Source organism: Pristiophorus japonicus, chromosome 11 (genome assembly GCF_044704955.1).
Source record: "Pristiophorus japonicus isolate sPriJap1 chromosome 11, sPriJap1.hap1, whole genome shotgun sequence".
Lineage (NCBI taxonomy): Eukaryota > Metazoa > Chordata > Chondrichthyes > Pristiophoridae > Pristiophorus > Pristiophorus japonicus.
This window is the reverse complement of record NC_091987.1, coordinates 106,743,403-106,767,453: the sequence shown is the minus strand read 5'-3', so window position 1 is coordinate 106,767,453 and position 24,051 is coordinate 106,743,403. Positions and strand designations below refer to the sequence as shown.

At 47.4% G+C, this 24,051-nt stretch overlaps 1 protein-coding gene across 2 annotated transcripts in view; it reads right to left on the bottom strand.

The window, feature by feature from the left end:
- Positions 1–24,051, bottom strand: part of vps26c (VPS26 endosomal protein sorting factor C) — a 76,840-nt gene that overhangs the window by 22,933 nt on the left and 29,856 nt on the right. Inside the window, exons 2-3 of one of the 2 annotated variants that reach the window (XM_070893031.1) lie at positions 9,324–9,467; positions 6,586–6,735 (exon numbers count right to left, since the gene is read on the bottom strand). In XM_070893031.1, coding sequence (XP_070749132.1) covers positions 6,586–6,735; positions 9,324–9,467 — 294 coding nt within the window. The remainder of the gene's footprint in view (positions 1–6,585; positions 6,736–9,323; positions 9,468–24,051) is intronic. The other variant, XM_070893032.1, reaches the window with a different exon arrangement.

The following is a 24,051-nucleotide window of genomic DNA, read 5'->3' as shown; positions in this document are numbered from 1 at the left end:
ATTTGGATTATCGAGTCAGAAACAACGCACTTGGATGGCAAAGCTTGGAAGCTCACCTTCCGATGGAAGTCTCAGAGCTCAACAATCAGTATATCCATCATCCTCAATGACTAATTTGGTGATCACGGTTCAGTACCAAGACTGAACAAATCTATGCATTTCCTATAAGGCACAGAACACGCAAGTCTGATGTTGCCCTACAGAAAAGGTAACTTACTGCTCACTGCAATCCAATCTAACCTCACTAACGATGCAGATTGCATTTGAGGGCACATCAGACAAATACAAAATGATTAACAGGTAAATTTACCTCATCACACATTCAATCACCAAGTAACGCAGCTTTGACAGGATTAATTAAGTTATTACTTTAAAATACTTGCATTAAAACAAACGCCTCATTCCAAAATGAGAGAGTAATGAAGGCCAGAATTTTAAAAAACATTGCACTGATATTTAAAATAAAGCCAGCATTGCTGAGATAGTTTCAGCTGATACAAACACAGGAAATACTATAATCTGAGTAAAGTTTAAAACACCAACATCCACAATTTAGGAATCACCTGTAAACATATATTTCTTTCAAATCTGGTGTACCAATTCGAAAGAATTTGCTCATTGAAACATACAAAATTCTTATAAGACTTGCATGAGGGTGTTTCCCCTGGCTGGGGAGTCTAGAACCAGGGGTCACAGTCTCAGAATAAGGGGTCGGCCATTTAGGACTGAGACGAGGAGAAATTTCTTCACTCAAAAGGTGATGAAGCTTTGGAATTCTCTACCCTAGAGGGCTGTGGAAGCTCAGTCGTTGAGTACATTCAAGACAGAGATCGATAGATATTTGGATATTAAGGGAATCAAGGGATATGGGGATAGTGCAGGAAAGTGGAGCTGAGGTCGAGGATCAGTGATGATCTCATTGAATGGTGGAGCAGGCTCGAGGCTCCTATTTCTTATGTTCTTACCAATTATTAGAAAAAAGAAATTTAATGAGGAAACGAGTTTGTAAATTTTATTTGAAAAATAAAAGCCGTTCAAGCAGATAATGTCTACTAAAGGTGGAGATTTTTATCCAATTTTTATCTCAATACTCCTGTGAAGCGCCTTGGGACGTTTCACTACATAAAAGGCACTATATAAACACAGGTTGTGACTGTTGTTGTTGAGATCTGTATATTGCCCTACACCTCAGAACAAAAGTAAAAGGACTTGTACATAGTTGGATATCTCGCATGACAAAAACAATAAGCAACAGTAAGTCCTCAAGGAGATGCTCGCGTTAGAATGAGAAGGTTCCGTTCACTTTCATGAGCTCCAGCATCGCTCAAGAAACCCTTGGGGGTGTCAGCACTTGAGCAGCAGAATGCAGAGTATTTAATTAACAACAGTGTGGAACAGCTACTGGATTTAAAAAAAAATTTTTATTGAGCAGTTGCAGCAAACAACAACCTCGAAGCCCTCAAACATTATGCAAATAAATCACGCACAATTTCCTGAGATGTCGATAAAAAGTAGTCAACAAAAGTACTTCATTGGCTGTGAAGGGCTTTGGGGTGTCCCGAAGTCATGAAAGATGCTTTTTCTTTTAAAACAATAGTTGCAGTGAAGACCTTTCCTGACCTTCAACCTTTTCTTTCAAGCTGTGTTGTGCTGGTTCAGTATTGTTTCCCACATCATTGCATCTTTTGCGTTGTGGCATTTTGTTTGGTGCATTTATTTTTTTCTTTTGACTTTTTTTTTTAAAAAGATGGAAAATAAAAACCTTTTCCAGCTTGCTTATTTTTTCAAATCTCAGCATTTCAGTGGACTTAAAACTCTAGTAGTCTTAAGTATGCCGGGTATGAAATGCACGAGGCTGACTTCCATTGAAAGGAAGATTGGGCGAGATGTCTAATGGACAGCCAATCTGATATCGCTTGTTTTACACCATCCCCTAAAGTTGCAATTACCCCCAAGGGGTGCAGCTTTTGGTAGGTTAATAAGGATATAGAACTCTGCAAAATTCAGTGTCCGCCGTGACTCATTGGGTAGTGCTCTCGTCTCAGTCAGAAGGTTGTGGGTTCAAGCCCCACTCCAGAGACTCTAGCACAAAAATCTAGGCTGACACTCCAACCTGTGAGGCCTCCTTAAATACCTGTGCTCCCAAGGAATTGTGCGATCCCTTGGGACTCCAGGGGATGAGCCCTCTGGTGGCTTACAGAGTAAATACAAGTCCACATATATAACAACACTCCCCCCAAAGTCAATAGTGCAACTATTTACAATGAGAGTCGATCTGGGGCCCTTCTTGCCCTGGTTGATCGTCTCGGTGTGAAAGTTGGTATTGTTGAATCATTTGTTGGACCCTCGCTGGGCTGCTGTACAGCTGGCCTTGCTGGCTGCCTGGTGTGTTGGGTCCTGCTGGGCTGCTGTGGATGATGGGTTCTGCTTTGTGGTCAACCGTGGTGCCGGTTGCCACTGGTGTGTATGTTGGGGATCAAAAAAGTTGAGTCCAAGGTGGGCTGCTCAGGATAGTCCATAAATCTGAGTTTGATTTGGTCCAAGTGTTTCTGGTGAATGAGTCAATTTGAAAATTTGACCCGAAACACCCTGCTCCCCTCTTTGGCCATGACAGTGCCGGGAAGCTACTTAGGACCTTGTCCATAATTCAATACAAATACAGGATCATTGATTTCAATCTCGCGTGACACATTTGCGCTATCACGGTACACACTTTGTTGAAGCCGCCTGCTCTCTACCTGTTCATGCAGATCAGGGTGAACTAACGAGAGCCTTGTCTTAAGTGCTCTTTTCATGAGCAGTTTGGCAGGTGGGATCCCAGTGAGCGAGTGGGGTCTTGTGCGGTAACTAAGCAGGACTCGGAATAGGAGAGTCTGCAGGGAGCCTTCAGTTACCCTCTTCCAACCTTGATTGATGGTTTGCACTGCTCTCTCTGCCTGACCGTTGGACGCTGGTTTAAACGGGGTAGATGTGACATGTTTGATCCCGTTGCGGGTCATGAATTCTTTGAACTCAGCACTGCTAAACCATGGCCCATTGTCGCTCACCAGGACATCGGGTAAGCCGTGAATGGCAAACATGGCCCGCAGACTTTCAGTAGTGGCGGCGGACGTGCTAGCTGACGTTATCTCACATTCAATCCACTTGGAATACGCGTCGACAATCACAAGGAACATTTTACCCAAGAACGGGCCGACATAGTCTACGTGTACCCTCGACCATGGTTTGGAGGGCCAAGTCCATAAACTTAGCGGCACCTCCCTGGGTACATTGCTTAACTGCAAGCATGTATTACATCTGTGAACGCAGGACTCTAAATCCGCATCGATACTGGGCCACCACACGTGGGATTTGGCTATCGCTTTCATCATTACGATGCCAGGGTGGGTACTGTGGAGGTCATTAATGAAGGTGTTTCTGCCCTTCTTGGGGACCACTACTTGATTGCCCCACAGAAGGTAGTCTGCTTGTATAGACATTTCATCTTTGCGCCGCTGGAGCGGCTTTATCTCTTCCTGCATTTCCACTGGGACACTGGACCAGCTCCCGTGAAGCACACAGCTTTTGACTAGAGATAATAAGGAGTCCTGGCTTGTCCAGGTTTTGATTTTCCAGCAGTGATGGGTGATTGCTCACTCTCAAATGCTTCCATAACCATGGCTAGACCTGTGGGCTGCGCCATTTCCACCCGCGTGGTGGGCAATGGCAGCCTACTGAGATCATCGACACAGGTTTCTGTGTTTGGCCTGTGGTGGATGGCGTAGTTGTATGTGGACGACGTGAACGTCCATCTCTGGATGTGGGCCGATGCGTTGGTATTTATCACTTTACTCTCGGAAAACAGGGATATAAGTGGCTTATGGTCAGTTTCCAATTCGAATTTTAGCCCAGTTATTGATGCATTTTCTTTACCCCATAGACACATGCTAACACTTCTTTCTCAATCTGCTGTAGCTGCTCTCAGCCTTAGACAGACTCCTGGATGCATAAGCAACCGGTTGCAGTTTCCAGAAATCATTAGCTTGTTGCAATACACACCCGACGCCATAGGATGACAACGCATCACATACTAGTACCTAACGCTTACATGGATCATACAACACAAGCAATTTGTTTGAGCATAACAATTTTTTCACTTTTACAAAGGCATTTTCTTGGCTTTTGCCCTAAACCCATTCATCCCCTTTTCATAGTAAGACATGCAGTGGTTCTAACAGTGTGCTACGACCCGGTAAGAAGTTACCAAAGTAGTTCAGGAGTCCCAAAACGACCGCAGCTCTGTCACGTTCTGTGGCCTTGGTGCGTTCTTGACTGCCTCAGTCATCGCGTTGGTGGGCCTGATGCCATCTGCCACAATCTTCCTTCCCAAGAACTCCACTTCAGGCGCCAGGAAAACACACTTCGAGCGTTTTAACCCGAGCCCCACGCAGTTGAGTCGACTAAGAACCTCCTCCAGGTGCTGCAGATGCTCGACTGTGTTCCGACCGGTGACCAAGATGTCGTCCTGGAAGACCACGGTGTGTGGGACCGACTTCAGCAAGCTTTCCATGTTTCTCTGGAATCCGATTAGCGGCGGCGATCTTCCAAACGGTAATCGGTTATAAACAAAAAGACCTTTGTGCATGTCGATGCAGATGAGGGCCTTCGATGATTTCTCCAGTTCCTGCGTCTTGTCGGCTGAAGTCAGATCCAGCTTCGTGAACGTCTTTCCTCCCGCCAGTGTTGCAAAGAGGTCGTCTGCCTTTGGTAGTGGGTATCGGTCCTGCAGGGAGAAACGATTGATAGTTACTGTGCAATCGCCACAGATTCTGACGGTGCCATCTCCCTTGAGGACTGGGACGATAGGACTGGCCCACTCATTGAACTCGTTCGGTGAAATGATGCCCTCTCTTTGCAGCCGGTCTAGCTCGATCTCTACCCTTTCTCTCATCATGTACGGTACTGCTCTCGCCTTGTGATGGATGGGTCATGCCCCCGGAATTAGTTGGATCTGCACTTTTGCTTCTTGGAATTTCCCAATGCCTGGTTCGAACAGCGAAGGAAATTTGTTTAAGACCTGGACACACGAAGTGTCGGCAATGGGCGATAGCACTCGGCGTCGTTCCAGTTCCAGCGTATCTATCCCAGCCAGCTCCTGCCATCGTGGGACCATCGCCCGGTACCACCCAGTGATAGCTTGTGCACCGCTCCATCGTAGGAGACCTTTACGGTAGCACTGCCGATTACAGGAATCAGTTCTTTCGTATAAGTTCTTAGTCTCGTACGAACTGGAGTTAAGACTAGCCTTGAGGCCTTGTTGCACCACAACCTTTCGAAAGTCTTTTTGCCCATGATGGACTGGCTCGCACCCGTGTCCAGCTCCATTGACACCGGGGACTCCATTTAGTTTAACATTCAGTATTATCGGGGGACAATTCGTGGTGAATGTGTGCACCCCCATGTACCTCTGCCTCCTCGGTCTGAGGCTCTGGTTCGTCGTGATCCTCCATGGATCTGTCCTCCTCTGCAACATGGTGGTTTGCAGGTTTAACAGGATTAGCAGCTCGCCTGCACACTCGTTGGAGATGTCCCATTGTTCCACAGCCCTTGCAAACGTACCCTTTGAATCGGCATGAATGGAAACGATGATCACCTCCGCAGCGCCAACAAGGTGTTAATGGCCTTGCATTCATCACCCTTGATGTGGACTCAGACACTTGCGAACGTGTAGCTGCAGGTATGTCTGACCTGCACTGTACGTAACGATTCGAAAACAACATCACTGTTCACAGTACTTGTAGTAGCATTTGTGTGCTGAGAGATTTGCTTCGTATTGTCACTGGTGGCAATGAACGCCTGGGCTATCGCTATGACCTTACTCAAGATTGGGGTCTCTACAGTCAAAAGTTTAAGTATGGTTTCATGGCCAATGTCCTTCAAATTCACAATGTCCTGCAAGGTGTCTTAGCTCGGCGACTTAATTCGCCACTTCCTGGCCTTCAAACCTTTTGTAGGTGTAGAACCGGTACCTCGCCATCAGAACGCTTTCCTTTGGGTTCAAATGCTCTCGGACCAACGTGCACAAATCGTCGTACGATTTCTCCATGGGGGTTTCGCTGGAGTGAGCAGGTTCTTCATGAGGCTATATGTTGGTGCTCCACAGACAGTGAGGAGGATTGCCCTTCGTTTGGCAGCATTCTCTTCCCCATCTAGCTCGTTGGCCACGGAGTATTGGTCGAGTCGCTCCACAAAAGTTTCCCAATCATCTCCCACTGAGAATTTCTCCAGGATGCCCACTGTTCTCTGCATCTTTGGGTTCGCTATCTGTATCTCGTCGCCAGTTGTTATGTATGGAGAGTCAGACTGAACACTGTGAGCTCAAAGTAAAGTGTAACCACAGTCTTTTATTGCAGGTCTCCAGAGTGTCTCTCCAACCTGTGAGGTCCCCTTAAATACCTGTACTCCCAAGGGATTGTAGGATCCCTTGGGACTTCAGATGAGCCCTCTGGTGTCTGTACAGAGTAAATACAAGTCTACATATATAACCGTGACCATACTGAACATGATCTTTTAATAAACCTTGACACATAGTCGTCAGTTACGTACCTGAATGTTTACGAAGACCCCATGGTACGTCTCGTATAGAACTTTACTGCCTTTTACCTTCAGTGGAAATTCAAACGGGACTTCCGTCCGGCCACTGGGAAGCTTCCCCGCCTTGGTTACCTCGATGTTGCTGCTGATAAGCTGGATCGGCTGCAAAAAGGGAGAAGATCAGTGTGGAAACTTCAAGCTAACTGGAGCCAAAAATAACAGAGCTTATTTTTTTGAGAGGGGAGGGGGAAAAAAAAAAGAGTTGATTTTACATACTGAGTTTGAGTGTGCATCCAGCATTCCCGGGGTGGGGGGGGGGGGGGGGGGTACTCAAGGGTAGAAGTAATTCTCCCTCCACTCAGCTCCAGCAATGGGTACGGAAATTCCATTGACCTGTTGAAATCATCATCATCATCATCATAGGCAGTCCCTCAAAATCGAAGACTTGTTTCCACTCAAAAGTGAGTTCTCGGGTGGCTGTACAGTCCAATATGGGAATTACAATCTCTGTCACAGACAGTCATTGAAGGAAAGGGTGGGTGGGGAGTCTGGTTTGCCGCACAATCCTTTCGTTGCCTGCGCTTGGTTTCTGCATGCTCTCGACAATGAGAGTCGAGGTGCTCAGCGCCCTCCCCGATGCTCTTCCTCCACTTCAGGAGATCTTTGGCCAGGGACTCCCAGGTGTCGGTGGGGATGTTGCATTTGATCAAGGAGGTTTTGTGGGTGTCCTTGAAACGTTTCCTCTGCCCACCTGAAGCTCGCTTGCCATGTAGGAGTTCTGAGTAGAGCGCTTGCTTTGGGAGTCTCGTGTCGGGCATGCGGACAATGTGGTCAGCTCAATGGAGCTGGTCGAGTGTGGTCAGTGCATCGATGCTGGGGATGTTGGCCTGCTCGAGAACAGACGTTGGTGCGTCAATCCTCCCAATGGATCTTGCGGAGGCAGCGCTGGTGGTACTTCTCCAGCGCTTTGAGGTGTCGACTGTATATGGTCCATGTCTCTGAGCCAAAAGGAGGGCGGCTATCACTACTGCCCTGTAGACCATAAGCTTGATGCCAGATTTGAGGTCCTGGTCTTCAAACACACTCTTCCTCAGGCGGCCGAAGGCTGCGCTGGCACACTGGAGGCGGTGTTGGACCTCGTCTTCGATGTCTGCCCTTGCTGATAGTAGGCTCCTGAGGTATGGAAAATGGTTCACATTGTCCAAGGCCACACCGTGGATTTTGGTGACCCGGGGGGGGGGGGGGGGGGGGCAGGGAGAGGAGTGCTGTGGCGGGGTCGCCGGGTTGGTGGAGGACCTTGTCTTAGACGTTTAGTGCAAGGCCTATGCTTTTGTACGCCTTGGTGAAGTTGTTGATAATGGCTTGGAGTGCGGCCTCTGAATGTGCGCAGACGCAAGCGTCGTCCGAGTACCATTGTTCGATGAGTATCCAAGCTCAGAAAAGCACTCCGCACTGTACTAATGGGACTTCCTTTTGAACTCCACATGCTCTTTATATTCTCATTTTCCTTCAAGATAGTGGACAGGTGGAACAGACTCCCCCCACAGAGACCACATACAATTTGGGCTCAATTGGGTCCAGTGACCTCGTGGTTATGGCAGAGGTCATGTGTTCAAATCCCACCATGGCAAGTTGTGAAATTGAATTCAATCAATCTGGTTAATTTGTGGGCACCATGAAAACTGCCGAATTGTGGTCAAAAACCCAATTAATTCACCAATGTTCTTCAGGGAAGGAAACCGGTCACCCCACATGTATATCCAGTACCACATTATGTGGTTGTCTCTTGATATCCTAAGGATAACTAGGACATGATAACCGCATTTGTAATATAATCCTATTCTTAGAAAGTGTCTACATCCAAAACATTGACCTTTACTCTTTAGAGACAAACAGTCCAGGCTGTGTATTTCCAGCATTTTCTCTTTTTACCTCAGAATGTGTATGCAATTCATTTATTTTCATAATAGCACAAAATAGTTCTAAGCAGCTTTCGCCATCTAGGGGTAAATCATCAATGATGTTTCCAAGTGCTTCTTGGCTTTTAGACAGCCTGTGTGCTTTCGGGAGGTCTTACTGGATATTTGTCATCCAAAAGACTAAAGTTTGGGCACAAAGCGTTGCTACTTTAACATTTTTATGAAGTCCCAATCTTGCGTTGCACATGCAAGTTTGGCAGCAAGATACACTGGTTCCCAGTTGCACTAGACGGTGCATTATTTGCCCAATCACATCACTCCACGATGTCACATCGGCAAGTGAGTGGGGCAGGCTGACTGAACAAATAAGTTTCTGTAACGAGCTGCAGGTGGATTAATCCAGAAGCATTTTCACATTACAAGAGTGCAGCTGATGGCAGGCTCTCTCTCTCTCTCTCTCTCTCTCTCTCTCTCTAGCTGGTTGATGTATATGGCCCAAGTTGAAGAACCACCACAACCAGTGAACCTACAGACCTCTGACAGAGAGAGCCCGTGACTGCCGCTGGGCTGTCTGATCTTGTAAAGCGAACATTTGAAGCTGGTCCCCGATGTTTGCACTCATTAGCAATCTGGTCTTTGCATTACACAGTAGAGAAGCATCTAACTGGAGGAAAGTAGTACACAAATCTTCCATGAAAAGGAGTGATCTCCCAGCTGAGTAGATCTTCCAACAGACAGAGAGCAAGGGAAACGAGTCCATATATAGTTCATCTTCGCAGTGATCTCATTTCAAGAGGAGAGGGAAAAGTAAGTTGGGGCAGCCTTGCTTACCTTGACGGAGTTGTAGAAAGCTTCAAATACACCGACACTCTTCGCACTGAGCTGCAGGCTAACAGTCCCATCCATGGCCAAGGTGATTCCCTGGTGCTGAAGAGGCTCTTTACTTGATAAAATAACCACTCCAGACAGAGTTTCCTGCAACAAGAAGCCACAGTACAGATCAAAAACCCTGCCGGAAAATATCCCAATCCACAACACACAGTGCACGGTGGGACTCACCTATTAGCAAACCGTTTGGTTGCACGCTGCATTTATTTGTACAAAAATCTCGAGCACAGATTTATTTCCACTGACTTGAGCAGGACAATTACCTAAGGTTTCTCATCATTACTGATTTGCATGCAGTTCAAAATTCCCCTTGCATCCTTAGAGATGCCACAGTCGTCAATGTAGAAGTCTGCCAAGTATTTATTTTGTCTATTTAGGCATCTCAACATCTCGCCCAAGTGTAGCATTAGATCGTTGGAACAGGAGTAGGCCATTCAGCCCCTCGAGCCTATTCCGCCATTCAATTAGATCGTGGCTGATTTGTATCTTAACACCACCGTTTTTGCTCCATATCCCTTAATACCCTTGCCTAACAAAAATCTATCAGCACACAAAAGCAAAATATTGCAGATGCTGGAATCTGAAAAAAACCCGAAAATGCTGGAAATCTCAGCAGGTCAGGTAGCATCTGTGGTGAGAAACAGAGTTAACGTTTCAGGTCGATGACCCTTTGTCAGAATTGGAAAAGTTTGAGATGTAACAAATTCTTAAGGAAGTGCAGGGGCAGTGAAAGGGGGAGGGGAGGAAAGAACAAAAGGGAAGGTCTGTGATAGGGTGGAAGGCAGGAGAGATTTGAGAGACAAAAGGGATGATGGGCAAAAATGAGATGGTAATGGTACAAATTAAGAAACAAAAGATGAGTCTAGATAGGGAGTGAATGGCAGAATCATCAACAGCTGCCATGGGAAAGAGGAAAAAAAGGGGGTGTTTGTAAAAATAAAAAGAAGAGAACAAAATGTGGGCAGGGGTTATGGTCTGAAATTGTTGAACTTGATGTCGAGTCCAGAAGGCTGGAAAGTGCCTAATCGAAAGATGAGGTTCTGTTCCTCGAGCTTGCGTTGAGCTTCATTGGAACAGTGTAAGAGGCCGAGGACGGAGAGATCAGAGTGGGAGTACAGTGGAGAATTAAAGTGACTGGCGATCGGAAGCTCGGGGTCACGCTTATGGACTGAATGAAGGTGTTCTGCAAAGCAGTCACCCAATCTACACTTGGTCTCCCCAATGTAGAGGAAACCACATCTTGAGCAGTGAATACAGTATACTAAATTTCAAGAAATACAGATTGAACCTCCCCTATCTGGCACCCTAAGGACCTGGCCTGTGCCGGAGAAGAGATTTTGCGGACGAGGGGAAGTCATGTGTTCGACCATCTTTCACAACTGCCAGCCCCCAGCCCCAGCCAGCCAGCACAGATAGATATCCCCAAACCCACGATCCACCGCCCCCTCACCCCCTACAATCTCCAAGGCTCATTGCAAGTAATGAAGAGCTATTTTCTTTTTTTTTGGCAGAGCGTCGAGGGCATCGGGGAGGGGAGGGGCAGCCAGCCCGAGGACACGGCCCGACTTCCCAACCCCGGCCAGAACGCGAGAGACCGGTCGATGGGACTCTCTGCAATTTAAAAAAAAACTTTCATTTATAATTTAATTCAAAATATAGCTATTAGTACAGGTTGAACTTTTCTTTCCCCCGAATACTCACCCTCAAGGCCACTTAGGCAATCAGTGCCTTCAGAGTTGGACCGAGGAATGAGTCACTGTCTTCAGGAGAGCAGAGAATATTGGTAAGTACGGAAAAATATTAGCTGCACATGCGCCACCCGGCGGCCGAGAATGGTGCAGGACGAGGGATGGTGCCGGATAAGAGAGGTTCAACTTGTACAAGTAAATCGCTGATTCACCTGGAAGGAGTGTTTGGGGCCCTGGACAGTGGGAAAGGAGGAAGTAAAAGGGCAGGTGTTGCATTTCCTGCACTTGCATGAGAAGGTGTTGTAGAAAGGGGACTATCAGTCTCGCTTCTGAAATTTTCAATTGAACCCCAGCCTCAACAGCTTTTTTGGTAGGGGGGGAGGGGGGAAGAGTGAGAGAGAGAGAGAGAGAGAGAGAGAGAGAGAGAGAGAGAGAGAGAGAGAGAGAGAAAAAAAAAAGAGTTCCAGATTTGTACTGTGTGTAAAGAATTGCTTCCCGGCATCATCCCTGAACAGCCGAGCTCTAATTTTAAGGTTCTGACCCCGCCTTGTTCTAGACTCCCTCACCAGAGGAAGTAACATCTCTCTATCTACCCTATCAAAGCACAGGTTACAGATTTGATCCTTGGTTTCTACTAAATTAGTTGACTTTGGTCCGGGAAGCAGGTGGAATGCTACACTTGGCCTCAGTATCCCTGGGGTAAAGAGAGAGTGTTTAAGGAAAGTGAATCATCCAGAGCTCCCACTTACTACATAATTGACCCCTGTAGAAAGCGCATTTGTGCATGAGTGACAAGCGATACCAGAATTAGACTCCATTACAAATCAGTGTTTGCCGACACGATAATTATAATGTCAATTCTCTATCCCCCAAAGATATATTCATTTCATTATTTAGTGCTTCTGAGTCAGAAGGTTGTGGGTTCAAGTCCCACTCCAGGGACTAGAGCACAAAAATCTAGGCTGACATTCCGGTGCAGTACTGAGGGAGTGTTGCACTGTCAGGCGTGCCGTCTTTTAGATGAGACGTTAAACCGAGGCCTTGTCTGCCCTCTCAAGGTGGATGTAAAAGATCCCATGGCACTATTTCGAAGAAGAGCAGGAGAGTTATCTCCGATGTCCTGGCCAATATTTATCCCTCAATCAACATCACTAAAACAGAATATCTGGTCGTTATCACGTTGTTTGTGGGAGCTTGCTGTGCGCAAATTGGCTGCTGCGTTTCCTACATTATAACAGTGACGACATTTCAAAAAGTACTTCATTGGCTATAAAGCACTTTGGGACGTCCGCTGCTTGTGAAAGGCGCTATATAAATGTAAGTCTTTTTTTTCCAATCACACGAGAGGCTAACCATCCTCCAGCATTCCCTGTTCAAAAGTTCTCATCATTTTTGTCATGAATGTAACCTCTTTGTAACACCACTGCAATACTGTATATACTTAAGCAATGCACACCTTGACCACAGGGGCTGAACTTGTTGGAGACACTCCTTACCTGATCATCCAGGTATATAAAGGGAGGTCCCATGCAGGGTCATCACTTCTTGTTCCTGTGAATAAAGGTTCAGGTCAGAGTGACCTTGTCCATAGAATGTGCCTCTTGAGAGTTTTGTGCCATTGAGTCAGGACATTACATTGGCGACGAGAAACGGGAATTAACAACTCACGAGAATGGCCACCGGTAGCACAGAGGAACGGTACTGTGTTGGTGAGGACTGGGATGATTTCATGGAGAGGCCCCAGCAAAGCTTTGTCACGAAAGAATGGCTGTGAGATGCAGCGGCCGACAAGCGAAGGGTCCATCTGCTGACCTAAGACTTACGCGCTCATGAAAGACCGAGCACCCGAGAAGCCGGCGGACAAAATCTTTGAAGAGCTCAGCAAACTAATCGGTGAGCACCTCAAACCGGCGAGCAGCATACACATGGCCCGACAGATTCTGTACCCACAGACATCGTGAAGGACAGAGCATACCGGACTTCGTTGCGGACCTCCGGCATTTGGCCAGCCTCTAAGTTCACAGACGTCTACAGGGAGGAGATGTGAAGGGACTTCTTTATTGAGGGCATCGGTCATGCAGGGATTTTCTGAAAGTTAATTGAGTCCAAGGACTTGACATTGGTCGTGGCGGTGTTGATGGCTCAGGCTTTCATGGCGGGAGAGGAGGAAACCAAAATAATATACGCGTGCAATTCTGCCTCCAACGCGGCGGGGGATCAGGGAGTCAATATCATAAACGCGACTCAGAGCCCCACAGGCAGGCAAGGGCAGTTCGACACACCCCAGGCAGCAATAGACCTCAGAGAAGGTTTTCAACAAAGACAATGGCAGGCTGAACGGGCATTTACGCCATCACAGTGGACAATGCGGTCCAGGATGGGGCCATTAACACCCACTAACAGGGTACTCAAGAGCAGTCAAAGGGACAATCAGCAAGGAATGCTGGGTCATCGCTCCTTTGTTCACAACAATGGGAATCTCAGCTCATGCTGGAGGTGTGGGGGCAAACACTTTGCCAGAACTTGCAGGTTTCAACAATTTGTCTGCAGAAATTGCAACCTCAGTGGCCATTTAGCTCGAATGTGCAGGAAGCCTATAACCAGGCTAATTTAAGAGGTGGATGGACCAGAAGAGGTATCTGTGAGGCAGGATGACTCTTGGGGCAAATTAATGGACGCTGAAGTTCAGCGGGTTCATGAGGCAAACATTCACAGCTCATATACCAAAACGCCACCAATGATGAAGGTTTTATTAAACGGCATTCCTGTATGCATGGAGCTGGACACGGGGGCCAGCCAGTCACTCATGAGCGTTCAACAATTCAAAAAGCTATGGCCACTCAAAGCCAGTAGACCCAAACTAGAACGCATTGAGACATAACTACGGATGTATACCAAAGAAATCATTCCTGTACTAGGCGGTGCAATGTTGGCGGTCACACACAATGGATCAGTGAACCAGCTGCCGCTCTGGATTGTCGCGGGCAATGGTACCGCACTGTTGGGGAGGAGCTGGTTAGCTGAGGTGAACTGGAAATGGAGGGGGATGTGCACACAATGTCAGCTGTGGAGCGAAGTTCATGCTCACAAGTCCTACAACAATTTGAGTCACTATTCCAATCTGGTATTGGGACTTTCAAAGGTACCAGAGGAGTGATACGCATCACCCCAGATGCCAGACCAGTGCACCACAAAGCCAGAGCGGTGCCATATGTGATGCGGGAGAAAATTGAGAGCGAATTGGACCGTTTGCTGAGAGAGGGCATCATCTCGCCCATTGAATTCAGCGACTGGGCGAGCCCCATCGTTCCCGTCCTAAAAGCATATGGTTCTGTCAGGATCTGTGGCGACTACAAGGCCACTATCAATCGGGTGTCCCTACAAGACCAATACCCGCTCCAGAGAGCGGAAGATTTTTTTGCCACTCTGACAGGCGGCAAGCTGTTTACCAAGCTGGATCTCACTTCAGCCTACATGACCCAAGAACAAATCTAAACTACTGACCACCATCACTGCGTACAAGGGACTGTTCGTTTACAACAGGTGCCCATTTGGCATTCGATCAGCGGCCGCGATTTTTCAAAGAAACATGGAAAGCCTGCTCAAATCCATTCCTGGAACAATCTTATTTCAGGACGACATCCTCATCACGGGTTGTGACACCGAGGAACACCTCCACAACCTGGAGGAGGTGCGACGCCGACTGGACCGGGTAAGCCTGCGACTCAAGTCTAAATGTGTGTTTTTGGCTCCTGAGGTCGAGTTCCTGGGCAGGAGGGTTGCTGCAGATGGGATTCGGCCCACCGAATCCAAAACAGAGGCGATTCGACGAGCGCCCAGGCCCGGCAACACATCGGAGATGCGTTCATTTCTGGGACTCTTGAACTATTTCAGGAACTTTCTGCCGAACTTAAGCACGTTGTTGGAGCCGCTTCACGTGTTCCTGTGTAAGGGTTGTGATTGGTTTTGGGGGGGGACTGTCAAGAACAGGCTTTCAATCGGGCGCGGAACCGACTTTGTTCAAATATGTTATTGGCCCTACACAGCCCCTGTAAGAAATTGGTTCCGACATGTGATGCATCATCCTATGGGGTTGGGTGCGTGTTGCAGCAGGGTAATGCTGAGGGCCAACTACAACCTCTGGCTTATGCTTCCAGGTCGCGCTCTCAAGTACAATGGGGATATGGGATGGTTGAGAAGGAGGCACTCGCATGTGTCTATGGTGCAAAAAAAAATGCATCAGTACCTTTTTAGCAGGAGTTTCAAATTAGAAACAGACCACAAGCCGTTAACATCCCTGTTGTCCGAGCCAATTAGTCAGCTCGCATACAGCGATGGGCTCTCACGCTGGCTGCTTATGACTACTCCATCCGGCATCGGCCCGGCACTGCAAATTGCGCTGACGCGCTCAGCAGGCTTCCACTGGCCAACACCGAGGGGGCAGCGGAAAAGAGCGCTGAGATGGTCATGGCCGTTGATGCCTTTGACAGCGCAGGCTCCTCCATCACAGCCCGCCAGAACAAAATCTGGACAGAGATCCCCTTCCTATCTCTGATTAAGAAATGTGTCCTGACTGGGGATTGGGCGTCTGTACACGGAGCATGCCCTGAAGAGGTCAGACCATTTCACAGGCGGATGGATGAGCTCTCCATCCAAGCTGACTGCCTACTATGGGGCAGCCGGGTAGTCATGCCACAGAGGGGCAGGGAGGCATTCATCAGGAAACTCCACAGCGAGCATCCAGGCATCGTGCTGATGAAGGCCATTGCCCGGTCACATGTTTGGTGGCCGGGAATTGATTCAGACCTGGAACACTATTCGCAGGTGGACGACGTGTGCCCAGCTGGGTAATGCCCCCAGGTAGGCCCCGCTCAGCCGTGGCCCTGGCCCATGGTCACCTATTCATGTAGACGACGTGGGCCCGTTCATGGGAAAAATGTTTCTCATTGTGGTAGATGCGTACTCGAAATAGATCGAGTGCATCATTTTGAATTCGTGCACGACATCCACCACTATGGAGTCGACGTGCAGTCTTTGCAACCCACGGCTTGCCAGATATCCTTGTTAGCGATAATGGCCCATGTTTCATGAGCTACGAATTCCGGGAGTTCATGTCAGGCAATGGCATCGACCATGTCAGGACAGCACCGTTCAAGCTGGCCTCCAATGGTCAGGCGGAACGTGCGGTCCAAATCTTAAAAGAAGGCATGTTCCGGATTCAAGGACCCTCCCTTCAATGCCGCCTATCGCGCCTCCTGCTGGCCTATAGGTCCCGACCGCTGAGCTACTTATGAAACGAACACTCAAAACTCGGTTGTCCCTCATTCACCCAGTCCCGACCGACACAGTTGAGGGCAAGCGCCAGTCCCAAAACGAGTACCATGACCGAAATTCAAAGGGGAGATGTACAGAAATAAATGACCCCGTATTTGTCCTCAATCACGCCGTGGGGCCCAAATGGCTTGAGGGTACTATAATAGACAAAGAGGGGAACAGGGTCATCGTGGTTAAACTTAACAATGGGCAGATATGACGTAAGCATCTGGACCAAGTAAATAAAAGATTCAACTGAGGAACCCGAGGAAGATCATGAGATGGTGCTCACACCACCACCAGTGAACGAGCAACAAGAACATTCAGCAGCATGCACAGTCCCGGCGGTCAGCCCGGATAGGCCGGAATCACCACAGGTGACAGACACTCACGCCAAGGCTCAGCAACCAGAGCCCCAACTGCGGCGCTCCACGAGGGAGTGTAGACCACCTGAAAGACTTAACCTATGATGCCAATAAGACTTTGGGGGGGGGCGATGTCATGCATGTAACCTCTATGTAACACCACTGCAATACTGTATATACTTTAGCAATGCACACCTTGACCACAGGGGGTGAACTTGTGGGAGACACTCCTTACCTGGTCATCCAGGTATATAAAAAGGGAGGTCCCACGCAGGGTCATCACTTCTTGGTCCTGTGAATAAAGGTTCAGGTCATAGAGTGACCTTGTCCATAGAATGTGCCTCGTGTGGGTTTTGTGCCATTGAGTAAGGACATGACAATTTTCACCTTGACCCAACTCAGGTTTCTTCTCATGAACCACAGGTACATCCAATAATGATAGATGGAGCAGTTTATCCTTCATTTCAATGATGGCCATTCCATTTCTATTAGCCTCCACATTGCCAAGATCACCAACATGACCCGAACGTTTTGATAAAGGGTTGTTCTGAGGCCCTGCACTGATACAGCCATTTGTGCCATCTCCAAAAGCATGAACAGGGAGCCCATGCTTTCTGGGCGTCAATCCAGCAATGCTTCCTTTGACAAAGGTCCATCTTCAGCTTGCTCAAACTGGACGGTTCTGGTCACTTCACCGCTGCACTTCAGCACGCAGATAGCTCTCAAACGCAAATTAGGTATCGGTCCGCGTGTGGAAAGCGGCCACTTGGACAACACACCAGAGGTGCTCGTGTCGCCCGTGGAACCATATCCCATGAAATGCGAGTGATTCCAGGAGAGGAGCAAACTGAATTAAGGGTAAAACCTACTCGGTATTACAGCAATTAAAAAGAAAAATATATTTTCAAAAACTATCAATGCCACTTGGTGAATAAAAAAAAGCTAAGTCAGAGGTAATTGTTGATGTGCAATATTAGGAGCTGGCTACATGATTCCTATCTTTTGAGCAAGTACTGTTTTCTCCAATGCCCTGGGTGTTGGCAAGGAAGGACTGCTAGCACTGTCAGGCTCATGTGGTGGCTGGTGTGCAACGGCCATCACACGTTAAAAAAAATCCACGCACAGGCATTTTCCACCCTTCAGGATGTAGTTCGGGACCTGGAATATTAGGTCCTCATTGAAACACCTGTGAACTTTTTGGTGTGGAAGCAAGTCATCCTCGATTCAAGGGAATGTCTATGATGATGATGACTACAATTTATAGCTCGTCATTTTTCCTTCAGTTTAGCTTTTTTTTTTTAAAAATAGTATGAATCATTATGGTTTTATGTGAACCATCAAAGACTGTACTTGCATTACACAATAGCGACTACACTTCAAAAGTACTTCATTCGTTGTAAAGTGCTTTGGGACATCCTGAGGTCGTGAAAGGTGCTATATAAATGCATGTCAGCTGAGGCTCAGTGGGTAGCACCCTCGCCTCCGAGTCAGAAGGTTGTGGGTTCAAGTCCCCAACCAGAGACTTGATCACAAAAATCGAGGCTGACCTTCCAGTGCAGCGCTGAGGGACCGCTGCACTGTCGGAGGTGCCGTCTTTCTGGTGAGACATTAAACCAAGCTCTCTCAAGACAGATGAAAAAGGTCCAAAGGCACTATTTTGTAGACGAGCAGGGGAGTTTATCGCTTGTGTCCTGGCCAATTTTTATCCCTCAATCAACAGGTTCTCTGGACATTATCACATTGCTGTGTGGGAGCTTGCTGTGCGCAACTGACTGCCTTGTTTACAATTACAATAGTGACTTCACGTCAAAAGTATTTCATTGACTGTAAAACGCTTTGGGACATCAAGGTTGTGAAAGGCTTCATATAAATGCAAGTCTTTCTGTTTTATTTTTACTAAATAAGCTGTGTGTCAATCAGGCTGATTTCTGAAATAGTGTCAACAAACTTGGAAATAAGGCGCAACTACACAGATTCGATTTTGGAGAGAAACAAAAAATCAGAATAAACCTCGTTAATGTTGACAGGGTAAGACTTCACCCATCGTGGTACTGAGCCACACAGACCATAAAGGCCCTAAATTCCCCATCTATGTCGACTTAGCTGGTCTCAGCCAGATGGGGGCAGGCTACCAACTTGAGTTGGGGGGGGGGGGGGGGGTGGTGGTGGCGGGTAATATATATACATCATCCTTTCATCCCTGGGAGCAGTGTCCAGCCCAGACAGATGGGATAAACATCTCTCCGTAAGGGCCTTTGTGAATTGGCTTTGGACTTGGCACATTCTACCCTACATAAACTTGACATAGAAACATAGAAAATAGCTGCAGGAGTAGGCCATTCGGCCCTTCGAGCCTGTACCACCATTCAATAAAATCATGGCTGATCATTCACCTCAGTACTCTTTTCCTGCTTTCTCTCCATACCCCTTGATCCCTTTAGCCGTCAGGGCCATATCAAACTCCCTCTTGAATATATCCAACAAACTGGCATCAACAACTCTCTGCAGTAGAGAATTCCACAGGTTAACAACTCTCTGAGTGAAGAAGTTTCTCCTCATCTCAGTCCTAAATGGCTTACCCCCTTATCCTTAGACTATGTACCCTGGTTCTGGACTTCCCAACATCGGGAACATTATTCCCGCATCTAACCTGTCCAGTCCCGTCAGAATTTTATATGTTTCTATGAGATCACCTTTCATCCTTCTAAACTCCAGTGAATATAGGCCCAGTCGATCCAGTCTCTCCTCATGTGTCAGTTCTGCCATCCCGGGAATCAGTCTGGTGAACCTTTGCTGCACTCCCTCAATAGCAAGAACGTCCTTCCTCAGATTAGGAGACCAAAACTGAACACACTATTCCAGATGGGGCCTCACTAAGGCCCAGTACAACTGCAGTAAGACGTCCCTGCTCCTATACTCAAATCCCCTAGCTATGAAGGCCAGCATATCATTTGCCTTCTTCACCGCCTGCTGTACCTGCATGCCAACATTCAATGACTGATGTACCATGACACCCAGGTCTCGTTGCACCTCCCCTTTTCCTAATCTGCCACCATTCAGATAATCTGCCTTCGTGTTTTTGCCACCAAAGTGGATAACCTCACATTTATCCACATTATATTGCATCTGCCATGCGTTTGCCCACTCGCGTAACCTGTCCAAGTCAACCTGCAAGATTTGGATGAAGAAATTGAGTGTAATATCTCCAAGTTTGCAGATGACACTTAAGCTGGGTGGCGATGTGAGCTGTGAGGAGGACGCTAAGAGGCTGCGTCATCCAAAACTCGGCTGTCCGTGTCCTAACTCACACCAAATCCCGTTCACCCATCACCCCTGTGCTCGCTGACCTACATTGGCTCCCGGTTAAGCAACGCCTCGATTTCAAAATTCTCATCCTGGTTTACAAATCCCTCCATGGCATCTCCCCTCCCTATCTCTGTAATCTCCTTCAGCTCCACAACCGTACAACCCATCTTTCCCAGCCCCACCCCCCCCCCCCCAAATCCCTCTAAATCTGACCTCTTGAGCATCCCTGATTATAAATTGCTCAACCATTGGTGTCTGTGCCTTCTGTTGCTGAGGCCCCAAGCTCAAACTCCCTCCCTAAACCTCTCCGCCTCTCAACCTATCTACCTATCCTTCCTCCTTCAAGACGCTCCTTAAAACCTATCTCTTTGACCAAAGTTTTGGTCATCTGGCTCGATGTCAATTTATTTTGTCTTGTAACACTCCAGTGAAGCGCCTTGGGATGTTTTACTACATTAAAGGCGCTATATAAATACAAGTTGTTGCTGACTGTTTCAACTACATTAACCTGAAGTTATATCGTGCCTTGAATGTAGTAAAACATCCCAAGATGTTCCACAGGAGTGTAATCCATTCAAAAACTGACACCAGATACATCACACAAAGAAACATGGAATTTGGCACAAAATTAGTAACCTTGTATAAAAAAAGATAGCTCATGGGAAGTAAAGGACTTCAATGGTGGAGTGGGGAAGGGTACAGAGCAGGAACATAAGAACATACATAAGAATTAGGAACAGGAGAAGGCCATCTAGCCCCTCGAGCCTGCTCCGCCATTCAACAAGATCACAGCTGATCTGGCCGTGGACTCAGCTCCACTTACCTGCCCGCTCCCCGTAACCCTTAATTGGTTAAAAATCTATCTATCTGTGATTTGAATACATTCAATGAGCTAGCCTCAACTGCTTCCTTGGGCAGAGAATTCCACAGATTCACAACCCTCTGGGAGAAGAAATTCCCTCTCAACTCGGTTTTAAATTGGCTCCCCCGTATTTTGAGGCTGTGCCCCCTAGTTCTAGTCTCCCCGACCAGTGGAAACAACCTCTCTGCCTCTATCTTGTCTATCCCTTTCATTATTTTAAATGTTTCGATAAGATCACCCCTCATCCTTCTGAACTCCAACGAGTAAAGACCCAGTCTACTCAATCTATCATCATAAGGTAACCCCCTCATCTCCAGAATCAGCCTAGTGAATCGTCTCTGTACCCCCTCCAAGGCTAGTATATCCTTCCTTAAGAAAGGTGACCAAAACTGCACTCAGTACTCCAGGTGCGGCCTCACCAATACCCTACACAGTTGCAGCAGGATCTCCCCGCCTTTGTACTCCATCCCTCTCGCAATGAAGGCCAACATTCCATTCGCCTTCCTGATTACCTGCTGCACCTGCAAACTAACTTTTTGGGATTCATGCACAAGGACCCCCAGGTCCCTCTGCACCGCAGCATGTTGTAATTTCTCCCCATTCAAAAATTATTCCCTTTTACTGTTTTTTTTTCCCCAAGGTGGTCCATCTGCAGAACAGAAAAACAAAATCACAAAATACATCCTTGGGCAGAAAATCACTACAGCTTTTGCGTACTCTTGAAATACCTGTGTAGTACCACCATCTCTACGCTCCTGTGCGTTCACAACTCTTCGCCAATCGCTCAATTAAAGACCATTACAGTCAAGGAGCTGCACTGCTGAGGCACACTTGCCAAAGAATTGAGCAGCTTTACTCCCCAGTATTGAAGCTGGGTTACACCACTGGGATTTAGGACAAACTAGACCCCTCCAAACAAACGCAGAAAATCCCTTCTCCCAAAAGCTATAAATTTGGGCAATTTATACTCTCTTTGCTCTTAGAAATCTGTACCGTCCTTTAATTAAATTCTTTCTCTGCAGTGAATGCCCAACAACCATTGGGGGGAGGTGGGGCGCGGGCGGCAGCGCAAGATAACAACATCTTAAACAAACTCAGGAACAGAGCATGAAAAATAATTACGTCAGCACATTGTAGCGAGGAGCTCCCACACCCGATGTCAGTTCTGGCTCAGTGGGTAGCGCCTTCACCTCGGAGTCAAGTCCCACTCCAGAGCGTTGAGCACAAAAATCTAGGCTTACACGCCAATGCAGTACTGAGGGAGTGCTGCACTGTCAAAGGTGCCGTCTTTCAGATGAGACGTTAAACCGAGACCCCGTCTGCCTTCTCAGGTGGATGTAAAAGATCCCGTGGCACTATTTTGAAGCAGAGCAGAGGAGTTATCCCCACTGTCCTGGCCAATATTTATCCCTCAATCAACATCACAAACAGATTAGGAGGTCATTATCACATTGCTATTTGTGAGAGCTTGCTGTGCATTACAATAGTGACTACACTCCAAAAAGTACTTCATTGGCTGTAAAGCACACTGGAGCATCGGGTGGTCATGAAAGGTGCTATATAAATGTAAGTCTTTCTTTAGGTCTTTCTACACTTTCTCTGCACCATATCGGTTGAAGTTTTCAACATCACCAGGTCTCAGCCAATGAGTCAATTTGGTGCAGACTAGAAGATGAATTATAAAAAGAAAGCTCACTGGGAACAATAACAACCACCTGCATTTATGCAGCATGTTTCACAAAGGGATGAAGAGATAACACCCACCCTGTGGGAGGGTGAGGGTAGGGGAGAAAAGCAGGAAGGACAGAACGACTGAATACTTGGTCAAAATTATACCTTTTTTTTTTAAAAAAGAGAAGTAAAGTGGCTTTGGGAGAGGAGTCTGGAGAGCAAGGGCCAGAGTGGTAGAAAGATCAAATTCCAACAGTGGAGAGGCGAGAGCAGAGAATGAGCAGCAGTCCAGAAGCAGACGTGTGGGGCTCCACCGAGGAGAAAATGGGCACGGTAGGATGGGCCGGGGCTACGGAGAGATTTGAAGACGAGGAATTTCAAGACAATTGGTTGCGGCGCAAGGAGTCGCTGGAACGGAGGAAGGGCAAGCGATGATGGCTACTGGGTCAAGACGCAAGGCCACAGATTAACTGAAAACTGCGGAGCAGAGAGGCAGGGAGGCAGGCAAGGTGGTTTGTAGTGTCAGCTGTGGCTCAAGGGGTAGCACTCTCGCTTCTGAGTCAGAAGGTTGTGGATTTAAAATCCAGGCTGACACTCGCTGCAGTAGTGGGAGAGTGCAGAGCATTAGACACAGGCAGGCATGCAAGGAGAAGGTATGTGAAATCAGTCCGAGACGATGATGGAGTGAATGACTGGAGCAGCAGATTTTGCTTTGAAATGAATCAGTGGAGCTGCCCGGAAGTACAGAGCATAACAGCCTCACTGAATGCTGCCGCAGCACATCCCATAAAGAAAAGACTTGCATTTACATATCTCCTTTCACGACCATCGGACGTCCCAAATCGCTTTACAGCTAATTAAGTAATTTTTGAAGTGTAGTCGCTGTTGTAATGTAGGAAACGCGGCAGTAATTTGCACACAGCAAGCTCCACAAACAGCAATGTGATAATCACCAGATAATCTTTTTTAGATGTTGATTGAGGGATAAATATTGGCTAGGACACTGGGGATGACTCCCCTACTCTTCTTCGAAATAGTGCCATGGGATCTGTTCTGTCCACCCATAAAAGCAGACGAGGCCTCGCTTTAATGACTCATCCGAAAGATGGCATCTCAGTCAGTGCAGCACTCCCTCATTCACTCCATAAGCATCGTCTCGAAAAGATATCACATACCTTCTCCTTGCATGCCTGCCTGTGTCTAATGCTCTGCACTCTCCCACTACTGCAGCGAGTGTCAGCCTGGATTTTAAATCCACAACCTTCTGACTCAGAAGCTAGAGTGCTACCCCTTGAGCCACAGCTGACACTATAAACACCGAGCACTGAATCATATCGCCACATCGATGAGCTGGAACTTCACAGCTCCGTCAGGCTTTCCTGAGAAGCCAGCAATCTTGCAGCAACATTCTGTGTGTTGCCCCCAACCACAGACACATCAGCCACATTCTCCACACCGCCCCCCCG